The sequence below is a fragment of the Branchiostoma lanceolatum genome, chromosome 2 (assembly GCF_035083965.1).
Source record: "Branchiostoma lanceolatum isolate klBraLanc5 chromosome 2, klBraLanc5.hap2, whole genome shotgun sequence".
Taxonomy (NCBI): Eukaryota; Metazoa; Chordata; class Leptocardii; order Amphioxiformes; family Branchiostomatidae; genus Branchiostoma; species Branchiostoma lanceolatum.
The window spans coordinates 28,333,068-28,352,884 of record NC_089723.1 but is presented as its reverse complement, the minus strand read 5'-3'; the positions used below and the strand labels follow the sequence as shown (position 1 = coordinate 28,352,884).

General features: G+C 43.6%; 2 protein-coding genes across 4 annotated transcripts; both read left to right on the top strand.

Annotated features, from left to right (window-relative positions):
- The first annotated feature begins 1,850 nt into the window (after window positions 1-1,850).
- LOC136426751 (transcription factor 21-like) lies at window positions 1,851-7,046 on the top strand. Of its 3 annotated transcripts, none has more exons than XM_066415488.1 (4): window positions 1,851-2,244; window positions 2,504-2,605; window positions 3,754-4,230; window positions 6,656-7,046. In XM_066415488.1, the coding sequence occupies exons 3-4, from the start codon at window positions 3,805-3,807 to the stop codon at window positions 6,812-6,814; spliced, it is 585 nt and encodes a 194-aa protein (XP_066271585.1). In that variant the 5' UTR covers window positions 1,851-2,244; window positions 2,504-2,605; window positions 3,754-3,804; the 3' UTR covers window positions 6,815-7,046. The 3 variants fall into 3 exon arrangements, with proteins under 3 accessions (XP_066271585.1, XP_066271583.1, XP_066271584.1); XM_066415486.1 differs by having other exon boundaries at window positions 1,852-2,244; window positions 2,504-2,609; XM_066415487.1 differs by lacking the exon at window positions 1,851-2,244 and having other exon boundaries at window positions 2,254-2,609.
- Window positions 7,047-14,405: 7,359 nt separating this feature from the next.
- Window positions 14,406-17,563, top strand: LOC136428395 (transcription factor 21-like). The gene is made up of 2 exons (XM_066417868.1): window positions 14,406-15,280; window positions 16,753-17,563. The coding sequence occupies exons 1-2, from the start codon at window positions 14,855-14,857 to the stop codon at window positions 16,870-16,872; spliced, it is 546 nt and encodes a 181-aa protein (XP_066273965.1). The 5' UTR covers window positions 14,406-14,854; the 3' UTR covers window positions 16,873-17,563.
- Window positions 17,564-19,817: the final 2,254 nt, after the last annotated feature.

Sequence of the window (19,817 nt, the reverse complement as noted above, 5' to 3'; positions counted from 1 at the left end):
ATAACAGTCTTAGAAATCATACTCGTTTTACACCCGCCCCAGGCAACGTTTAGTCTTTTAATTAAAGTCCCGATCCGGACCCCCTAACCTTCTGTTCTTGAAATCTACGGAAGTCCTCGTGGGTTTCCGTCATGAAAAAATTCTGCTATTCCGCAGAAAGGCACACTCTCACGAAATCTGCGAGCAGCACGCCAGGTCTTATCACGCGAATCGGAAAGACTTGTTTTTTGTTCTTTGAAGTAATAACTGCGCCATCCTTCAGTCCTGTTCATAGAATCCGGAGTTAATATCCTTGGGTTGCCACCTGTGCAAACAGCTATTATGTTCTGCCGAGCGCTGGTGGAAAGCGAGACAACTTCTTTTCAACGGGCGCCATGGCAGCTTTGGACGTAATGACGTCATGCCCTTGCTAATTGGAAATCTTGCGAACGTACGCCTAGCGCCCCTATTAGACAAGTGTACAACAAAAAATCAAGACCACAGCGGTGGCCAGATACAAGAACTAGAATATTCGCTGCTGCACAAAGGAGAGCCGCACGGAGGTCCTAAATCGACTTATACTTTCAAGTCCTCTCGGAGTCTCCACATACATTTTACTTTATCATTAGTGACATCATTAAAACGATGTTCGACGAAAAACTGGAAATACAACGTACCATTTCACAATGTCAGTAGAGTGTACTTTCAAGTTCCATTCTTGTTCCTTGTCCCATCTCTTCCTCTTTATTATTTGACCTTTGACCTTTTTTTTCTTAAAAATGTCAATTTTCCTTTTTATCCCTCTACAACAAGATAGGATCCATTTCGGAGGATGTTTTGAAAAAAAAGCCACCGTATGTTGTCCTGTTTCAGAAAACCGTCTCTCCTCCGCCATGACGTAGTCTCTACTAGACTAACCACGCTGGCTGTAGGGAGAATAATTTTGCCAGGGGACTTTGGGTTTCATTTTTGGAGAGGAAAATGTTAACCTTTCCGTGGGCTGATTCTCCTGGCCAATTATTCCCCCCCCCCCTTTTTTTTACTGAATTCTACGATCCGTACCTCCGTAGGAAAAGGCCTTGTGGAGGCTAGCCATGACTCGCGCTTGTAGGAATGGTCCAAGTCGTGATCTCCCCCCGTCCCGGCCGCGGTGCCGGTGTGTGTTTATACATCTCCCCCCGGTCATCTGTCAGCAGCTCTCCTTTCTGACCGGCTGCAGAAGTGGGGCAACATTCCCTAACGACATCTCCACGGCACTGGAGTCAAGGGGAAGAACTTGACTCCCCCCGACAACAAGATTAGGGAGGTGCGAAGTTGATGCGGATGTTTGTTAGTTTTTAAAGCAGGGGGACTTACCAGGGGTTTTTGTGCACCTGCCAATGGATACATCCAACGTGTAAGAGTAGACTTTAGACGTCTGTTGCAAGAGGTTCGTTTTACAATTGCAAGAGGATTACTATCATTTTTCCGCTGAAGTGCCGCTGAGTGTGGTCTCAGTGCGGCTGTTGTGATACATCGAATTGATGTTCTTTTCTACATCACTCACAAAGATACACACTACATATGCACACAGAGATACAGGGATAGGTAGTATAGTGAGAGAGATGCATACATACGCACACATACACACACACGCGCGCATACACACACAGAGAGAGAGAGAGAGAGAGAGAGAGAGAGAAAGAAAAAGAAAAAAGAGGGAGACTAGAATATCGAAGGCGAACCAATGACGAAACGACAACCCCCCCCCCCCCCCCCCCCCAAAGAAACCTCGCCATAACATCTAAGAACTCACGTTTAGATATTCAAAATTTTAGGATCTATGAACGATTTCGATCTAAAGGTTACGTATTATATGGAAACGACTTGAAAATGTCTGAGTGAATTAATAGCGAAGGTCACGCCGTGCCCAATCGGGTTATGCGGTCAGTTGTCCCGCCCTGCTCTGTCAGCGGGCCGTCAGGAGTTCCCAAGGATTCTACCGGAGTGTAAACATTGCCTCGACCCTCGCCAACTCTCCTTGTCGGATCTGGGGCTTCGTGTACTCGAGAAGGAAACCTTGGGTAAACACCACGGGTACAGGCCGGGTCTGGTTACCTCGCGGGGATATACACACCTGCGCCCGTACCACACGCCGCGGTTCCTCCATCATCTGCGCGGGAATGTTTGGAGTACCGAGCCACTTTCAAACGATTAAATGAGCAGGCCGCGACACGTGCCTCCTCCGGAAACGACGGGGTCGCCGCTCGCACAAGAGTCTGAATGGTAAGTTAACATTCTCGTGCTATTTATACTTCCTACCTAGTTGTATTGATGACAAGCACTCGTGTAGCTGGACAATGGATACAAGTGTCGGGAAAAGAATTCGAGCCGTTATGAGGTTTTGAAGATTTAGTTACAGTAGTCTGAATGGTCTGCCCTTCTTTCCAATATTGTCGAATCGTTCGGGGGCTTGTGGCTTTTGCTCTCCTGTAATTGTACTTGAGGAGAATAAACTGGGTTCAGGTTGCTTATATTCTTCCAGGCCGTTCCATTGGAATGACGTAAGGTTGGCGGAGGTACATACACATGTAACAACACTCCGTCAGAGGACTGGGCAAGGTGCGCAGGGCAGACGACCTCTCCTGTAGGTATGGAGTATAAGTGGGTTTTCTGTCATTTTTTAGTAATATTAAGAAATTTTTGTCGGTGGTTTTACAACTTTTTCCTACGTATAGATATTGCAAATATTATTTCTATGATAATTGAATTTGTTGCTGTTTGGAACTTAACCTAGTAAGTATTTTCTTACTGTGTGAGTGCTTAACTTCGCTTGATTTTTTGCCTTTGGTTCTAGTTATTGTGCAATAAACGTTCCACAATGACATTTTGAAAACTTCATAGGTCATATTCACAATATGAATTTTTTTTAAAATTATTTCATCTTTTATGTATCTCGTGATTTCTAAGTCTGGGTAGACTTTCTGGGAACCCACTCAACATTTGGCGACGTTTAGATATGAAAAATAACAATACAACTTGAAAGCTCGCTAACAGACCGCATATTAAATCGTTGGAATCAAATTTTCATGCAGGTACAGACGCATGCCATCAGCATCTCGTTAATTCCTATCCTGAAATAAGAAAGGCTATATATGCCAAACCGCAAACCACATTTGACAACGGGTATTATGCTATAGTGCAACAGCTCATTATAGCGACTGATCATTTTATATACACCAAGAGACAGAAAGGACAACAGGTCTTTGCCTTACTCTGTTCTTGAGCTTTTGAAACGTTGAAGTACAGATGTCATCAGGTAAACTAGACATTCAAAACCCACAAGGATCAGCTCCGTCTCAGCTTGACTTTCAGTCGTACTCACAGCTTCTAACCTTTGTCAGCAATATAAAGCCTGAAATAGATAAAGAGTTTTGCAAACATGAAATCCTAGGGGACCGAAGGAATCAACGTTATCCTCTGTGGTTGAATGTACATTTGATGTTCTGAGGATCTAAGACTTAACAATTAACGGTAATTAGTGTAGAAAGGTCATCCCACATTGCTCCCCGTTGTTTGATAGAGCGTTTCCTTTTTCTCTTTTAGTCTTATTCAATGTCTGAGCTGATAATCCGAGCTAGAGTTCAATGAGGTCTGCTCTGTACGTACTGACTTTCAACTAGACGTTTTTTAGCAAAATACATGTAACACTATTCTACAAACTTTTTACAACTTAATCCAGAACACTTTCTAACTTAACATGGAAACAACAAACAATTCTAATTTCTGTTACAGGACTTATATTATCTCGTGAAAACATGGTTTACTAGAGGTAAGAGCACCGACATGTCGACGGGGACAGTAAGCACAGACACCGTCAGCGAACTCGACTTCATCGACACAGACACAGAGGAGGAAGCTTCCCTCTCCGAAGTCGACCCCCACCGACCAGATCTTCCCCACGACCCGCTGGCAAACCTAGCGAGGCCGTTGCGGCGTCGGGTACGGAGAAGGAGGCACGCGGAAGCCAAGAAGTACTTCAACAAGCAGAAGCCCGAACAGAGAAACGCCGCCAACGCACGGGAAAGATCCCGGATGAGAGTGTTGAGTAAGGCGTTCTCCAAGTTGAAGACGACGCTACCGTGGGTCCCGCCGGATACTAAACTGTCCAAACTAGACACACTGCGCCTAGCGACGTCTTACATATCCCACATGCGTCAGGCCCTGGTGGGGGACAAGATGGTGGAACAGTCGCTACATCCTTTGATGCTGGTAAGTAACTGAATGTAACTATACCATACAATACATACCAGCATAATACAGTGCTAAACTTTCTTCCAACATCAAGGTATTCACGGATTAAATTTTCAACGACCACTGTCGCCTTCTTCAGGATCAATAATGACCAATCACTTCCGAATGTAATCTCGCGAGGGTAACAGACACTTTCGGCAGTGATTGGTCATTATTGATCCTTAAGAAGGCGACTGTGGTCGTTGAAAATTTGATCCGTGAATACCTTGATGTTGGAAGAAAGTTTATCACTGTATTATGATTACTACCAACACAGATGAACTTTCATTATAATACATACTGGCCTTTTACTTTTGTGTTCCCCTTCTTCAACATTCGTCGAAGCAAAGTAGTATAAAACCTATATGTGGAAGAGTAAATGTGTATAGGTATCAAAATAAACATTTCCGTCTGAAACCTGTCAATAACAATAATAACTTTTGACGAAATATTCAATCATTATCGATAATAGCAATGACCGATGACAGTATTGGAAAATATTGTTTAATAAGTACAATGAACATTTTTATAAAACCATAATAATGATAGCGATAGTATCAACGTACAAGCGCGCCGTTAAAATGTTTGTTGAATGACCCCCCTCCCCCATGCCAAGACCTACCCTGACGTGACAAAATATCTTCCATCATTATAAAGGTCGTAAAAATATCTGATTTCATAACAGAAGGTCAACCTAGTTCTATTATCATCAATAAGCAGTAAGTAATAAGCAATTCCAAAGTTGAGTTTAACACCCCCTTTTCAATAGCGACAGCCTTGTGAACGACCAAATTTTTGACAGAACGCTTAACGAGTTTCGTAGACAAAGGACGATTTTTTTCACGGAGCGCTCAACGAATTTCATAGATAAGAAAACGAATCTTTGTTCGCTTTTGCCTTTTTTCTTTTTGGACCATGGACTATATTGTTAGCCCCACTTAAACATTTTGCATGATATTCCAAATATGAAATCAACGGTTAGACCAACTCGATTAAGGTCGCAGCGAGATCGCAGCGCGGTCACCGTCTAGTGGAAATGGGGCCTTAATATCTAAGATGAGACACCATGACGTTAGAAGGTCTGTGTTGTTAACCCGGTCACGAGAAGCTTATGTGATTGACAAACCTTTCATACGGACTTGGCACCTCATTATACAGAGTTTGGCATGTATTACAGAGGTACCCTTGTGACAAGAACTATTTTTGTGATCAGTTTAGACGGTTGGATATGAGCCCGACTTTGCAGACTTTAAGGGATTTTCTAGTGGCTTTCCTGTAGTTTCTCCATAAACACTTTTTACAGAAAGAGCTATAGTAGAAGAGAAAACGGTAATACCACCATGAAAATAGGCAGGAAACATCGTGGGTATGATTTCCGAAGATGATGATCCACTGTGTTCTGCAGCGCAGGTAGTTGTGGAAACAACCTCTGGCTGCATTCAGTCTTTCTTCATTTCTTTCCACTGTGTCTTTTTTCCTGCAAGCCGCCGTAGCTCTCTGAGTTTCTTTGCAGTTTCCGAAGAAGAGACAGGAATATTCCATATCTGAAAGAATGAAACTAGAAAGGACCAAACAAATTTAAAGAAAAGAAACTTTGCACACGTAGCCGCTGGTTTGCCCCTTTCCACCTGACGGCGGAGCGACCATACAGCGACCAATATTTATTTCATTATTGGAATATGACGCAAGACATACATGTATGGTTTAAAAGACAGCAAAACACACAAAACGTGAAAATATTCGTTCTCTACCCATGAAATTCCTTGATTTATTTTTCAAATATTAATCGTTTCTTGAGATAAAAATCTGCTTAAGTGAAATCCAAACTTGTAACCTACCTGGAATCCTCTTCTAAAACATAGCCACAGACGATATTTCTATGACTAGTTAAAATGTAATGCATCATATAATTACAGTAGCTTGACTTTAGTAAAAAGTGCGCATAGTACTAGTATTACCTTCAGTTGTTAAACTTCAACTAGACATCACACGACTTACAAATGTTACCTAGATACAAACCCGTTGGTCGCATGAACAAATTGCACCAATTACAATAAACTAAATTTACAGCTCTACGCAATCCTGTGTGACAGCATGCAGCGAAAAGGTGTGAATCTGTGACATAAATAAATTCTTGACTTTGTCGAATTTGTTTCCTTATTGGACTATCTAAAATTGTATTCTCTTTATTTGCATATCAATTCATAGTTCGTGGTTAAAACCTGCTGTTCGACAAATCTTGCTCAGAGTCACTGACAAAAGTAGTGGATGCTACTTGAAACGTCTGACCGTTGCCAAAATCATATCCAGTTGCTTGTTGAGTAACTGTTATTTGGCGTATCGTATTGCTGGATGTCTAACCTTCATCGACGACTTCCATAGATGTTCTGATGACCTGTTTCAGACCTGGCCGTACACGTTCAGCACCAAGGTGCAGGAGAACCTCCTCCCCGAGCCGGAGCTGTGCCTGCACGAGCCGCCTCTCTCCGCCCAGCTGTCCGCCTCGTGCCGCTACGGACCAGACACTAGGGTCGGGATGGACTCCGTTTTTCTCAACAAATAAAATCGAGTTACTTTTGACATAATAAACGCTCATGTACAGTAATAGTATAAAATCAAGTACGAAGTATGTTTGGTGAAATCTATAGCTTGTACAATATTTATCATAATAGCATTCTCGAAAAAGAGATTGATAATACGATTTCGTATCCTTTATCTTTGTTGGAGTTAACTAAATATAACTTATTTGTATCGTATTCGTTTAAGCGTTATAAACTTGTGTTTGGACAAAATTTTCAACCCTTGTCTGTATATCAATGTGCTAATGTTTGTTGTTTCACCTTTATTTTACTTTAAAGTCACTAGAATTGCACTATCATGGTGTACAGAAAACAGAACACATGAAAATATCTGCATTGTGATGTTTAACGTTGGTATTATACAATCCACATAGCAAGGGCACGGGTACACTTTGAAAAGTATCGCACAATGTTCCCAAGTGGAGACATGGAACCTAACCCCACATTCACCCACCTGACGATACCGACCACTTGAGAGTAACAATAGCGCGTGTTTTGATCGCTCTCCGCCCGGCCGTGTTTACATAGCTGCGCGGCGGGATGCGCGCGTGTTGTGGCGAGCAACACCATCCACCGCCCGACCTCGGCGTAAGGTTTCAAGACGGGGTCCAAGGATCGCTTATGAATCAAACAATGCTGACAGTCACCGATATCACTAAGGATTATAGAAAGCTTATCCCTCTCGGATAAACACGTACAAATGATCATGAAATTGTAGATCAATCGGTGACAAAAAAGCATTGGAAAACAACTGATAGGTGTAACGTCACTATGGATTTCCTCAGGCAAATGGTCATGAACATACACATGAAGTACAACATGCATTGTAACTGAGTCACCGAGGCATGACATACCAGTATATAATTACAGAATAATTACATAAAGAATATAGACGATATCAATACACATATGACGTTACCTTAAGCCTAGGTTACACATAGCCGAACATGGCCTCCCGACTCTCCCCCGACCATGGTTGGAGTGATTCGGGAGTGATTCGGGAGCTAGCTCGGTTGGCGTTCGGCCGAGTCGGCTGGCGTTCGGCTGAGTCGGCTGGTGTTCGGCTGCGCCAGCCGAATGTTTTGAAAATTTCAAAACATTCGGCTCTGGACGTAGGGTCTGAAATGGGTCGGCTGGTGTTCGGCTGGTGTTCGGCGCGGTCGGCTAGTGCTCGGCTGGTATTCGGGATTGAGTCAGTAGTAAAATTAGAACCTTAACCACGCCAGAAACACTACTGACTTACTCCCAACTAGTTTCCAACCTACCCATAACTCACCCCAAGGCCGTAGACAAATCTCTGCTAACTAATTCTCAACCAAGTGACTACTATCGGAACGTGGGCGAATCACCCCCGACCTTCACACGACCAAAAACAAAGAAGAACACTAAAAGCAGTATTAAAGCTAGCCATGATCCGAATTCGATCTCTCGGTGATGTTAACAACATAATAGAATGGAATATTTTAATTAAAACCGCAAATGACCCATCTTTTGAAAGTCGCTGAATATGTCCATTTAAATTCGTGAGAGGGTCTGCAATCGGTCGGGGTTTAGTCAGCAGAGATTCGGCAGTCTGCGGCTAGAGGTCGGGATGGTTGGAAGTAAGCTAGAAAGCATTCGGGGCCCATTCGGGAGTAATTCGTGTACTGGTTAGGAGATGATCGGCGCATCTTCGGCGCATGTTCGTCGCCAAAGATAGGCGTGGCCCAAAAACTGGTCAGACTGCTCCCGAACTACCGCCGACCCGAGTCGGCTAGCGTTCGGGAGCCATGTTCGGCTATGTGTAACCTAGGCTTAAAGCCTAGGTTACACATAGCCGAACATGGCCTCCCGACTGTCCCCCGACCATGGTTGGAGTGATTCGGGAGTGATTCGGGAGCTAGCTCGGTTGGCGTTCGGCCGAGTCGGCTGGCGTTCTGCTGAGTCGGCTGGTGTTCGGCTGCGCCAGCCGAATGTTTTGAAAATTTCAAAACATTCGGCTCTGGACGGAGGGTCTGAAATGGGTCGGCTGGTGTTCGGCTGGTGTTCGGCGCGGTCGGCTAGTGCTCGGCTGGTATTCGGGATTGAGTAAGTAGTAAAATTAGAACCTTAACCACGCCAGAAACACTACTGACTTACTCCCAACTAGTTTCCAACCTACCCATAACTCACCCCAAGGCCGTAGACAAACTCTGCTAACTAATTCTCAACCAAGTGACTACTATCGGAACGTGGGCGAATCACCCCCGACCTTCACACGACCAAAAACAAAGAAGAACACTAAAAGCAGTATTAAAGCTAGCCATGATCCGAATTCGATCTCTCGGTGATGTTAACAACATAATAGAATGGATTATTTTGATTAAAACCGAAAATGACCCCTCTTTTGAAAGTCGCTGAATATGTCCATTTACATTCGTGAGAGGGTCTGCAATCGGTCGGGGTTTAGTCAGGAGAGATTCGGCAGTCTGCGGCTAGAGGTCGGGATGGTTGGGAGTAAGCTAGAAAGCATTCGGGGCCCATTCGGGAGTAATTCGTGTACTGGTTAGGAGATGATCGGCGCATCTTCGGCGCATGTTCGGCGCCAAAGATAGGCGTGGCCCAAAAACTGGTCAGAATGCTCCCGAACTACCGCCGACCTGAGTCGGCTAGCGTTCGGGAGCCATGTTCGGCTATGTGTAACCTAGGCTTAACACAATAACTAATACAAGGCCATGCATGCATTACTCATGCAAAAGCGCCCAGATTAATTGACGTAATCTATCACCATTAACTTATTGTCAAAGCGGTCTGCCTTGACCTTGATCTGCTTGAAGATTTATATCTCAACGCTGTAGCTGTGATCTCCATGCACATTTGAAGGTAGTGAGCTTTCCTAGGCCTCAAGCTCCACGAAACACAGCATAGTGAATCTATACCCGATCTGTTAGAATCTAATTGCCTAATTAGTGTGTTGGGTGGTTGGGTGTGTCAGTGTGTGTGTTTTAGTGTGTGTGCGTGCGTGTGTTTTAGTGTGTGTGCGCGCGCGCGCGCGTGTGTGTGTGTGTGTGTGTGTGAGTGTGTGTGTGTGTGTGTGCGCGTGCGTGTGCGCCCGTATCCGGCGCAATATCTTAAGAACCTCTGCATAGATTGAGATTATATTTGGTGTGTGCAAGGTTTTATATAGAAGGAGAGCGGACGAGCTAAGTCTCTATTGTACTATGCGTGTAACGGGTGTGAAAAGTCAATGTGGCGTCAAGGTGCGAATTACCCCGATATGCATACACCCCACGCCCAGCTTGGCGACTTTGCTTTGTTTTCACGGGTGCGACCAAGGAGGCAAAATGACTCTGTAGAGCAACTTCGATCTTTTTTTCAGCAGTTACTTTTGAGGAGGACTTTGAAACATTTGAGTTACAAGAATGCAACGTGGAAGATGATCTCTCTAACGGCGAGAATCAAAGCACTATGTGGCAATCAACGCTGCCGCCGGCAGCCGCGGTACATTTGATTGCGAAGTCTGTGAGAATGTATACAAAACCGCCGGATGGCTTGAAAAACACAAGTCTTAGAGAACAGTATCTTTTAATGTGCATATATGCCGACTGAGGAGAAATTACAAACTTAGCTTGACTTGGCTCGCATTACCCTGGAGCCCAGACTAGTACCGGGTCGCTAGCGATTTCCTTCCGCGGCGGTCCAAGAACTCAGCCCGACCGGACTAGACTCCCCCGATGCGCTAATTACGGCATCGGCGGGCTTGGAGCTTTCGGTCGCCGAAGGGATTGGGGGGAAGGAACCGGCTAAAGAAACCAGCTAAAAGGCCCGATATACAGTCTGCATCCCAGGGTAGGCTCGCATACACCTTCTTGAAGTTCTTCTGTAAACATGCCAATCGGGAGCCGAAATAAATCGGCCTAAAAGTCTCCTAAGGAAACACATAGCTATCCAAAACATGACCGAAGAATCCATGGATACGAACCAAGGACCTCCATGCACGAAAATCATACAAAAAGTCACTCCCAGGTGCCGGAAAATCTACCCAGGTTCCGTTGACCAAAACAACAAATTTGGAACGAGGACCCCTTCAGCTACTCAGAAAAAACGAAAACTTACCAAAGAAAAACGATACAAATTTTTTGTGGCAACATGAAATATAGGTATGAATCTATATTTTTGACGCTAAAAAACAGAGACTTGTCAACAAAAATGACCAAAAACTCGCCCTAGTTCGTCGCACGGTAAAAATCCAGATGACCGCCATTTTGTCCTCGATCGAATGATGACGTCAGCCGAACCCTACCGGGTGTTCCAAATAAGGAAATCGTCGGAAACCCGAGGCATCTCGGCTGCCGGTCGGCTCAAGCTCGGCACGTGTGACGTCATGCCGAAGCTCCTTTGCATAGAAAACCGCGATTCACGCATCGGTTCAAAGACGGCGCCGCGCCAGCTATACACAATGGGTCGCAGCGGGGCGAAACAAAAGGACCCAGCGGGGCGCTAGCTCGTCCGCTCTCCTTCTATATAAAACCTCCTTGGTGTGTGGGTAGGTGTTGTGAACGCAAAGATCAAGGTCGATTTAGGCCGACTGGTGGTTAACATTGGTACTGCAGCAGGACGTTCGCTTTTCGTATCTTTTGTTCTGCACATGCTGTGGTCTTGTTTCATTTGCTCCGATAATATTATGCAATGCCGTTGGCTACTTGGCATAAGAACTCTGGATCGTGAACGTCGGACCCTAACTTCACGTTTAAACAAGAACTTGTTGTGATTGTAGCCATCTTCCAAACCCAAAGAAGACAGTATCAACTTTGTTGATTTTACCACCATCTGCTTGTGTGTTGCATGATCGTTGTTTATAACAGATGACCCAATGCTTATCTTACCAATTTGTCTTAACTTATCGGAACCATTAGCTGGGAGTGATCTGTATCATCGCTAATGATTTCTGGTGATACAAGTTGACAGGACTTTGTCACGGTATTGTAAATCAACGTCACAGAGAGCTCGTGGTAGGGTCAGAAAATAATGTATACAGACAAAGGGATGCGTAGCCAAGAATCCAGACTGTTGCCATGGCCTGCGATGGTCGTCTCTTCAGCACTATGCATGGGAGAGACTGGTGACCAGGTTCGAGACTGTATTGTTTATAAAGAAATGTGAAAGCTGAATGAGCTACAACAACATGAAGGGATGCGTCGATTGATATTTACTAGTACTAAAGATTGTATAGACATGGGAATAGGACTTGTACGAATCACTTCCACAGAGACATCCCTAGAGAGACCTTGCAAAGGCTATGATGAAATGCAGTCTACCCTACGTACACACACCGACAGACAGACACATACAGACACAAAAAAACACACACACAATAACACACTTAAACATATTTTATGAAAGTGTTGTGTTTATTACTTTTGTCCACCGTTGAAATTCTAATCTTCATCGTTGAGGAGCACGTTGTCATTTATCAAAGAGCACCCTAGTATTATTCATATAGAGAGAGAGACTCGGAAATATTGATAAGACATAATACGCGAACATTGATATTCGAACAGTCGTTTCCGTACAAAATCTCGTGAGACGAAAGCCGTGGTCACGTGACCCTGACGTATGCGGTCACCGGGCGTAACCTCGAATTTCTGTCTGTACATCACAAGCACGTTCTAAAGTTTCATAATTCATTTCCTGAGAAACACTTAGTGATAACCTTTATTACATTGTTAGGTATAGTTTCTGAGACTGCAAGGAAAAAATAAATCCCAGACTTCCGCTAAAGTAGCTTAGAGTCTCCTCACAAGGATTTACGTGTTTGTAATAGACATGTAATTTATAAGGAGGCCATCGCCAACCAGCAGCTAACCAACCAATGGAATGAAGCCGATTTTCGTAAACGTATCCATGAGAATTTGATAAATCATGCCTTTTGCAATAACTAATACAATCATTATAAAACGTTTGGATTGTTTTTCATCATGACAATCGTCAGCTTGGTAATGAAGGTTAAACATCGATGTGTTCAGTAAGTTGTTAGATTCATGATATACTTAAATTGGATAAAGGTTAGGACTTACTCAGATATGTCTGATACCATCCGCCATCTTTTTTCCAAGATATGCAAATACCTGGTGTAGTTATGTAAGAATGCGGACACCCTATCGCCCCCACTACCATCCACCTACCAACTCGGATGACTTTAGCTCCTATTTTCGTTCCGAGCTGTAGGAACGCACAAGTACACCATTCATCGTCTGTTGAGGGTAGATTAGGCTCAATGTCAGGTTTGAACTTGAACGTTGCCTTGAGCAGGCCAGTAATATTGATAAGGGGGTTATCACCACGGTTACATGAGCCGGTCCCCCCTTCTCCGGGGTCACAGCGCGCTGGTGCGGGTAGATGGTCGGGCCTGATACGCACATGTCCCGGGGGGACACATCTCTCTCACGGTGCCTGTTTCTGTCGTACGGATTCACAAATAAACATCCCGCGAATTCATCAATTAACTGGAGACTTGTCCTTATCTTTCTTTTGCATCGGATGATTTCTTGGCGGTCCTATCAACTTAGTCGATGAGAAAGAGATACAGCAATCTGTGTTGGCTAGCTGAAAGCTGTATGTTTCAGAATTATTTGGTAGACTATATGGTTTAGTCAGCATCGTAGGTCTTTGATATCGCCAACAATTTCATAGACCGGTTTGTTTTGACTAACAACACGAGCAAAAATGCTGTGTGTGGGCGGCCCCCCTCCCCACCCTGTTGTCTTTAATTAAGTACCTCCCTACCCATTTTCACGCCCTTTTAGGGGGCTGACACGCGCGTTTCTCAGCTTGTTACGGATAACTTGGGTCTTTCTCCCTACACGTGAGCCGATGTTAGAAAGACATTAATGGGCCGATAGTACATTTACTTCTATCACAAGAAGAAACTTATAGTGTTCAGCAATAACACTCGAGGAAACAGTGATAGACCATCGATGTATTGTTTTTTCATAGTTCTAAGTCTAAATTCTATGCGCAACATAACAATGTTCAAATTACGGGGTTGTTTGATATTTTGGGGCTTCTGTTATCACGACAGTTGAACATTTCATCAGGTATGCAAAAACTTTTTTGATGAGTTGACGTGAAGCGTATGACCGTGAACTATAGATCCGATGCTGAAATTGGACTTACCCTGTGACTTGTATGGAAATGAGGCGATCAGATCATGATGTAGATCGTTATGTGTCTAGTTTTACTTCAAAATGTCAAAGAAGCAACGCCCTTTCGACCCCAGCATCTGCGGGCTTTGTTAGAGCCGGAGATAGCAGACTGCACAGGACTAGTTGGATAGTTCTGGACTTAGCCACCACACAGTTTACCACACGGGGAGGAAATTGCCGATAATCCGCCTTGTCACCTTCTCCTGACACTAGGGCTCCCTTTTTTTCCTGGCCTGCCTCGAATTAGCCCGAGGTCTAGTCTCGGCTGTTTTGACAAATTGGACATTATTTTCATCCCGCATCGAGTTACCACTGTCACGGGTTTCTATTGGCAGATAGGGACTGACGAATCTTTAACCAATTAGGAGGTAGATTCCTGACCGATATTTGCATAAGGAGAGAAGGAGGGAGATGTGTTGAAGTTTAGTACAACTCTCTGTGTGCCAGACCACACATGTCCTTCCGTACTCCAGTTCGACAGTCGTGTGAGGCGGCTTAGCAGATCTATATGGGACATCCAGCGTGTAAAAGTTGATATTTTGTGCCAGTTTTGAAGATACGTCCCGCCCAAAGTACGGATCATATTCTGGGACGGAAGGAAGGATTCATACCTCGCGAGCGGCTGTGTAGGGTACAGTATCACCGTGACAATCGAGAAAGCGAGATCATTAGCTCTCTCCAAAAACAACGCTACGGTTTCATCTCCACAGGAACTGAAGAGGCACTCACCAACAATCGCAGCTCACACAGAGAGCAGCCTGTTTCTGGACATCCGTCACCCTTTCCGAATCATATGAAGACATTCTACAAGTGGTGAGAAACTCCACTCTTACGGGAACGAAGCGACGGACCGGGCGAGTCATGTCGACGGGAACGGCAAGCGACGTCGACCCGGAGGAGTGTATGGATGTAGAGACGGTCGACGTGGACTCTGGAAACGAGAGCGTTGAAACCGAAAGCTCGACCCAGGAAGGTTCCCACGATTCTCAGGAACCCGCAGACGGAGCCAGTCCCACGAAGAAAGGCCGGCGGCGGAAGCGAGGCAAGCGGGGGAAGGAGGAACAGCCACCGAAGGTGCGGACAGCGGCGAACCTACGGGAACGGACGCGGATGCGTGTGTTGAGTAAGGCGTTCGTCCGCCTAAAAACCACGTTACCGTGGGTTCCAGCCGACACCAAGCTGTCCAAGCTGGATACACTTCGTCTCGCCTCCTCCTACATAGGGCATCTCAGCAAAGTCTTACAGGACGATAAAGTGGAAGACACGGCTTTCCATCCTGTCAGTTTGGTAAGGAGATCTCAAATTTCAAATTCTGTAGTTTCTCTTGTCAATTTTTGAGGCTCCAGGAACGGATGTATAAGAATCCGTCCTAGATTGCTCACATGGTAGAACCTCCGTATCATCATACAAGTTAAAACTTAGTGCAAGTCAGATTACTATTACTACTGGTACCACATCACGTTGATATAGAAAAGATAGGACAAATTGTCGTCTGTATCAGTCATAGTGTTAGATCTGTAGGACGTGTATACTTGGACAATTTTGCTATTGAACATGAAGTTCAAAACCAATTGCAACCAATTACTTTGTCTTAAATAATCTCAACATCTCCTTTTCATAATGGTATGGACTGAAGAATCCTTAGGTTTCCACTTCCAATATTAGCATATTGAAGCACAGTGCCAAATTTGCTCTGACAATGTCGTCTAAATCTAACAATGTTTGGGAGCGACGCCACTATAGTACGATCACAAACTCTGATACGGCAAGGACCGTTATGAAAACATACATACCGTTAATAATAATAAGTTTATTGCAAGTTCTTGCCCGTAGGCTAATTGCAAGTACATGTAACATGAAAGGACGGACAGACAATTGATAACAATATAGCATGTGACTTATCGTAGTACAAACTGACTTGATGTCACTGGATGAATTACAAGAATAGAACAGATAGGAATTTCCACTACAATCTAGTATATCTTTCACACGTTGTAAGAGGGTTCTTCTACGGCTATTTGTAATAGAGCTATACTGAAACAGAAGGGCATGAACTTGTAATGGGTGTCTATCGGAGTCTAACTGTAATATTAAAAGCGAAGCCAATAATGAATCAAACGAACAGATATATCTAAGTCTAAAGGAAATCGGCCCAGTTCGGCTCTAGATGCTAAATTACTAATACACTACAATCAGTCCGGCCATCTTTACCATATCAATCAATTCAACACAGACGACACGGGATTAGAAAAATCATGGAAAGAATTTCTGAAAGAAAAAAAACACCTCTGTGTCAAACATAGTTATGAGTCAGACGCGAAGTGGGAAATAATTTCCTGACACAGATTAGAATCTGAGTCATCTTGAAAGTGTTTCTGGACGTGTTTGTCCGTTTTGTGGTTACTCACTGTCGTGTCCAATCACGGCATCAACTTGTAGAAATTAAGCCTGAAATAATCACATACTCCGTTCATTTTACCAAATATCGCAGATGGTATTTCATTTGACGAAACTTATATACTCAACCTGTCTTGTTTTCTTCTGTCGTTGTGTTAGATACTCTGTCTTACTTGCGGACATATCTACAGTGAAGCTCTTATCTATCCATTATATTTTGTTTAGAAACTACGGAAAGCTTTGTCTTTCTAGTCAAAACAACTCCGTACGTATCTATTGATTCATCATGATTCTTGAGAATGTGTATTCATTTTAAGACGACTTATTTTGTTTGACGTTTCTTATTCTTTTCTGTCGGACAGACATGGCCTTTTGCGATCAACGCCAAACTGCAGGATCCAAGTTCACCGGACCCGGAGATGGGAGCGCTCGGGCCGCCTCAAACGGACTCAAGAACTGAGGTCGCTTCTTGCTCGTCCTGAAGTGAAACTTATGTGATAAAGAAAACTCTAGTAGAAATAGAGATCTTTTGGGAGACAACCCGCCGAGCAAGAATGATATGCCTGTTGTTATCAAGAAGCAAGGGCCGATGAGGGAAAAGATTCTTGTATCTTGCACAGGACAGAACAGATTCAGACTGGCTCTCCTCTGACATTTTGATGTTTGAAGAATTATTCCTGTCCTTACTTCAACGTATTCCGTCCAGGAACGAGGAAATTGTGAGTTTTTGCTATGAAACACTATAAATATACTGTTGTACGGAACACGACGAAAAGACGAAGCTATCAGTAACAGTGCGGTAAGCATCTATAGTTGTATAGTGAACGTTCGCACCATTGTTTTAGTGTCTAGCTATCTTTCCAGGCCTATATCTTATCTACATGTACGTACAAACAATATTTCAGAACAATGTCAGTCTTGTTCCCAAGTGCTATACTATAGTAGTCTCTGCACTTTCTCGGATGTTAAGAAAAAACCGTGTTTGTTTTTGTTGGCTCTGCACTCTGTAAGGTTTGGTAATCTACAGGGTATCGCATTGCTGAATAAAAAATCGTGCTGTCAGAAACAACAACAAGTGAGATATTAATGAAAAATGGAAATATGCTGTCAGATTGTCAGGATAAGTTTTTGTATGTACAGAATATTCAATTAAACCCATTCTTTTTTCATGAATTTCGATGGCTTTTCTTGGGGGAATACACGGAAATAATGAATCGAGATAATTCCATATAGCAAGCAAGTAGTTTTAAACGGTTGATGTGGAGAAGCACATGCTATTCTGATCACCAAGGTGTATGATATTGATACTGTCTACATTTTACAGTACAGGACATATCTGTCCTGGTAACGTTGTTGAATGGGCGCCTCTACATTTAGTATCTGACTAATACAATTTAATAGATCCATTATTGAATCGTATCGCAGTAATCTAGCCGCTCAATACGAAGGTTTGTTTCAGCGGTCTGCCATAAGACAAATACAGACAAAGCAGGTTCATAGCAAACCGATTTGGGTGAGGCTCTAGATGAGGCTCAATGAAAGTTCTTTAGCGTTGAACTTTTCTAACATTATAAGCATATCCATGATAACGAATAGCTCTTGAACCAAACTACAGCCGAATGTTCTTTATATTACAATTCAGAGACCTATATCATGGTACACTCATTATTATATACTGGCCAGTATCATGGTGGCTGTCTATCCCAGGTCATATTTTGACTCAATCCAATCATTCGCGATCGGTGCCTAACTCTGTGATAAGCCTCTAGATATTTAATACATCAGTTCTTATAGCATTCGTCTCCCAAACGTTGAAACATACGACTTCAGTATGACAAAACAGAGGCACAAGAAACCCAGTCACCATTTGAACAGACCATACACATTATATGAACTTTTCCCTCAACACGTTGTAACTGGTGCGTTTCAGTACAGTCATGGTCTTTTTACCAGGTCTTTTCCCGTGCCCCAGAGATGCACATGTATCCGTTTTGTATCCGTCCCGGGGCTGAACTAAATCGATGTTTGTCCACCTCGCAGCGTGCAGGGGTTAATCAGGAACACATTTGCAGTTTGGGGTCAATTTGAAGTGCTCCTCCCCCATAGTGAACCACCCGTGAGCCGAGCGCGGCCCTCGCGCGATAGCATCTCATTCAATCACGGTAAAAGAACATCCAGAAACCCACAAATCATTACTGCCTTCTGTTAGAAACTAAACATTATTTTGCATTCTAAAGGTAACGTGTTCTTATGATAACGTACTTTCTTCGTGTATGAGTTGAGGTTGTTTTGGCCGTGTGTTCTCATTTTTCATGCCCTGGATCAGATCATCGCGTTTAATGAAGAAGGCAATACGTGTTATTGTTTCATACCTATATCTCCGGCTTGTCTGACGACCGTGAAATTATATCACGTGAAGTGGGAACATCCTCCCTAATTTCTGAAACACCCAGATAACGCCTCGTCTTATATCTCAAGCCAAAAACTACTCAGTACACTCCTTGACCTTGGTACACTCAAAACATCTTGATATCTGTTCAACTGAACTGATCCCAAATTCATACATTAAATTAAAACTAGAGAGACGCTATACCAGCAAGTCTTTTTAAAGAATTGATTTTGTGCAGCATATATACAACACATTGGTTACGTCGAAACATGCAAATTTCTGCTTAACTGAATTGAACTGATTCCAAATCATAAAAAGAATCTGAGCTTGTGCCATTATGATATCGTAGCCGTAAACAAATCAGAAAGATGCTAGACCAGCAAGTCTTACAGAGAACCGATTGTGTGCAAGTGCAACATAGATATCACCAAGGAAATACTATAAACAGAAGGAAAAGGTCAGTAGATATATTGCATCTCGCACCGGCCAGGCGTTTCAACGCGACCGAACAAACAGTCGAGGTCGGGGCGGCCTAGGGGCGGCCGGGGTGCCGCTGGGATAATGCTGTCTCGATGTGATCGCTCAGCGCGCCGCTTTACACTTGTTTATTCTTCATATCCCTTGTTATTTCTGAAAACAAACCATTCCTTGAAGAAACAGGAATAGAACACTTTTGAGGAGAGTATTGTTTGGGTGAGTCCGGATTCCAACATGACGTGCTAGTTGTACGACGTTTGCATGTTGTAACCCTGAGTCCATCTATCGGATAGATAGTTATCAGACACAACGCTTCAGTCTGAAAATAAACGAGAAAAGCAGCCTTGGTTCAAGGTTTTCGACTCTTTCCGAAAGATAACTTGACACCGGTTGGTCTTAAACTACCATACTTGTATCTAAGAAAGCATCTCTTGAATTATCGTCACGGGAAGACAATCTCCTCTCACATTTTCCTCTCTTCAATTTTCGGATTAGGAATCCACCAAGTTCCCAGTTGTGTAAACTTGCGTGTAATTCGTTCCTTGTTTATTCTTCACACCG

Excerpts from the sequence above, each read along its gene's own strand:
- LOC136426751 (XM_066415488.1), top strand. The coding sequence starts at position 3,805 with ATGTCGACGGGGACAGTAAGCACAGACACCGTCAGCGAACTCGACTTC. Across the intron at positions 4,231-6,655 it reads CGCTACATCCTTTGATGCTG|ACCTGGCCGTACACGTTCAG; the intron begins GTAAGTAACTGA and ends GACCTGTTTCAG.
- LOC136428395 (XM_066417868.1), top strand. The coding sequence starts at position 14,855 with ATGTCGACGGGAACGGCAAGCGACGTCGACCCGGAGGAGTGTATGGAT. Across the intron at positions 15,281-16,752 it reads CTTTCCATCCTGTCAGTTTG|ACATGGCCTTTTGCGATCAA; the intron begins GTAAGGAGATCT and ends TCTGTCGGACAG.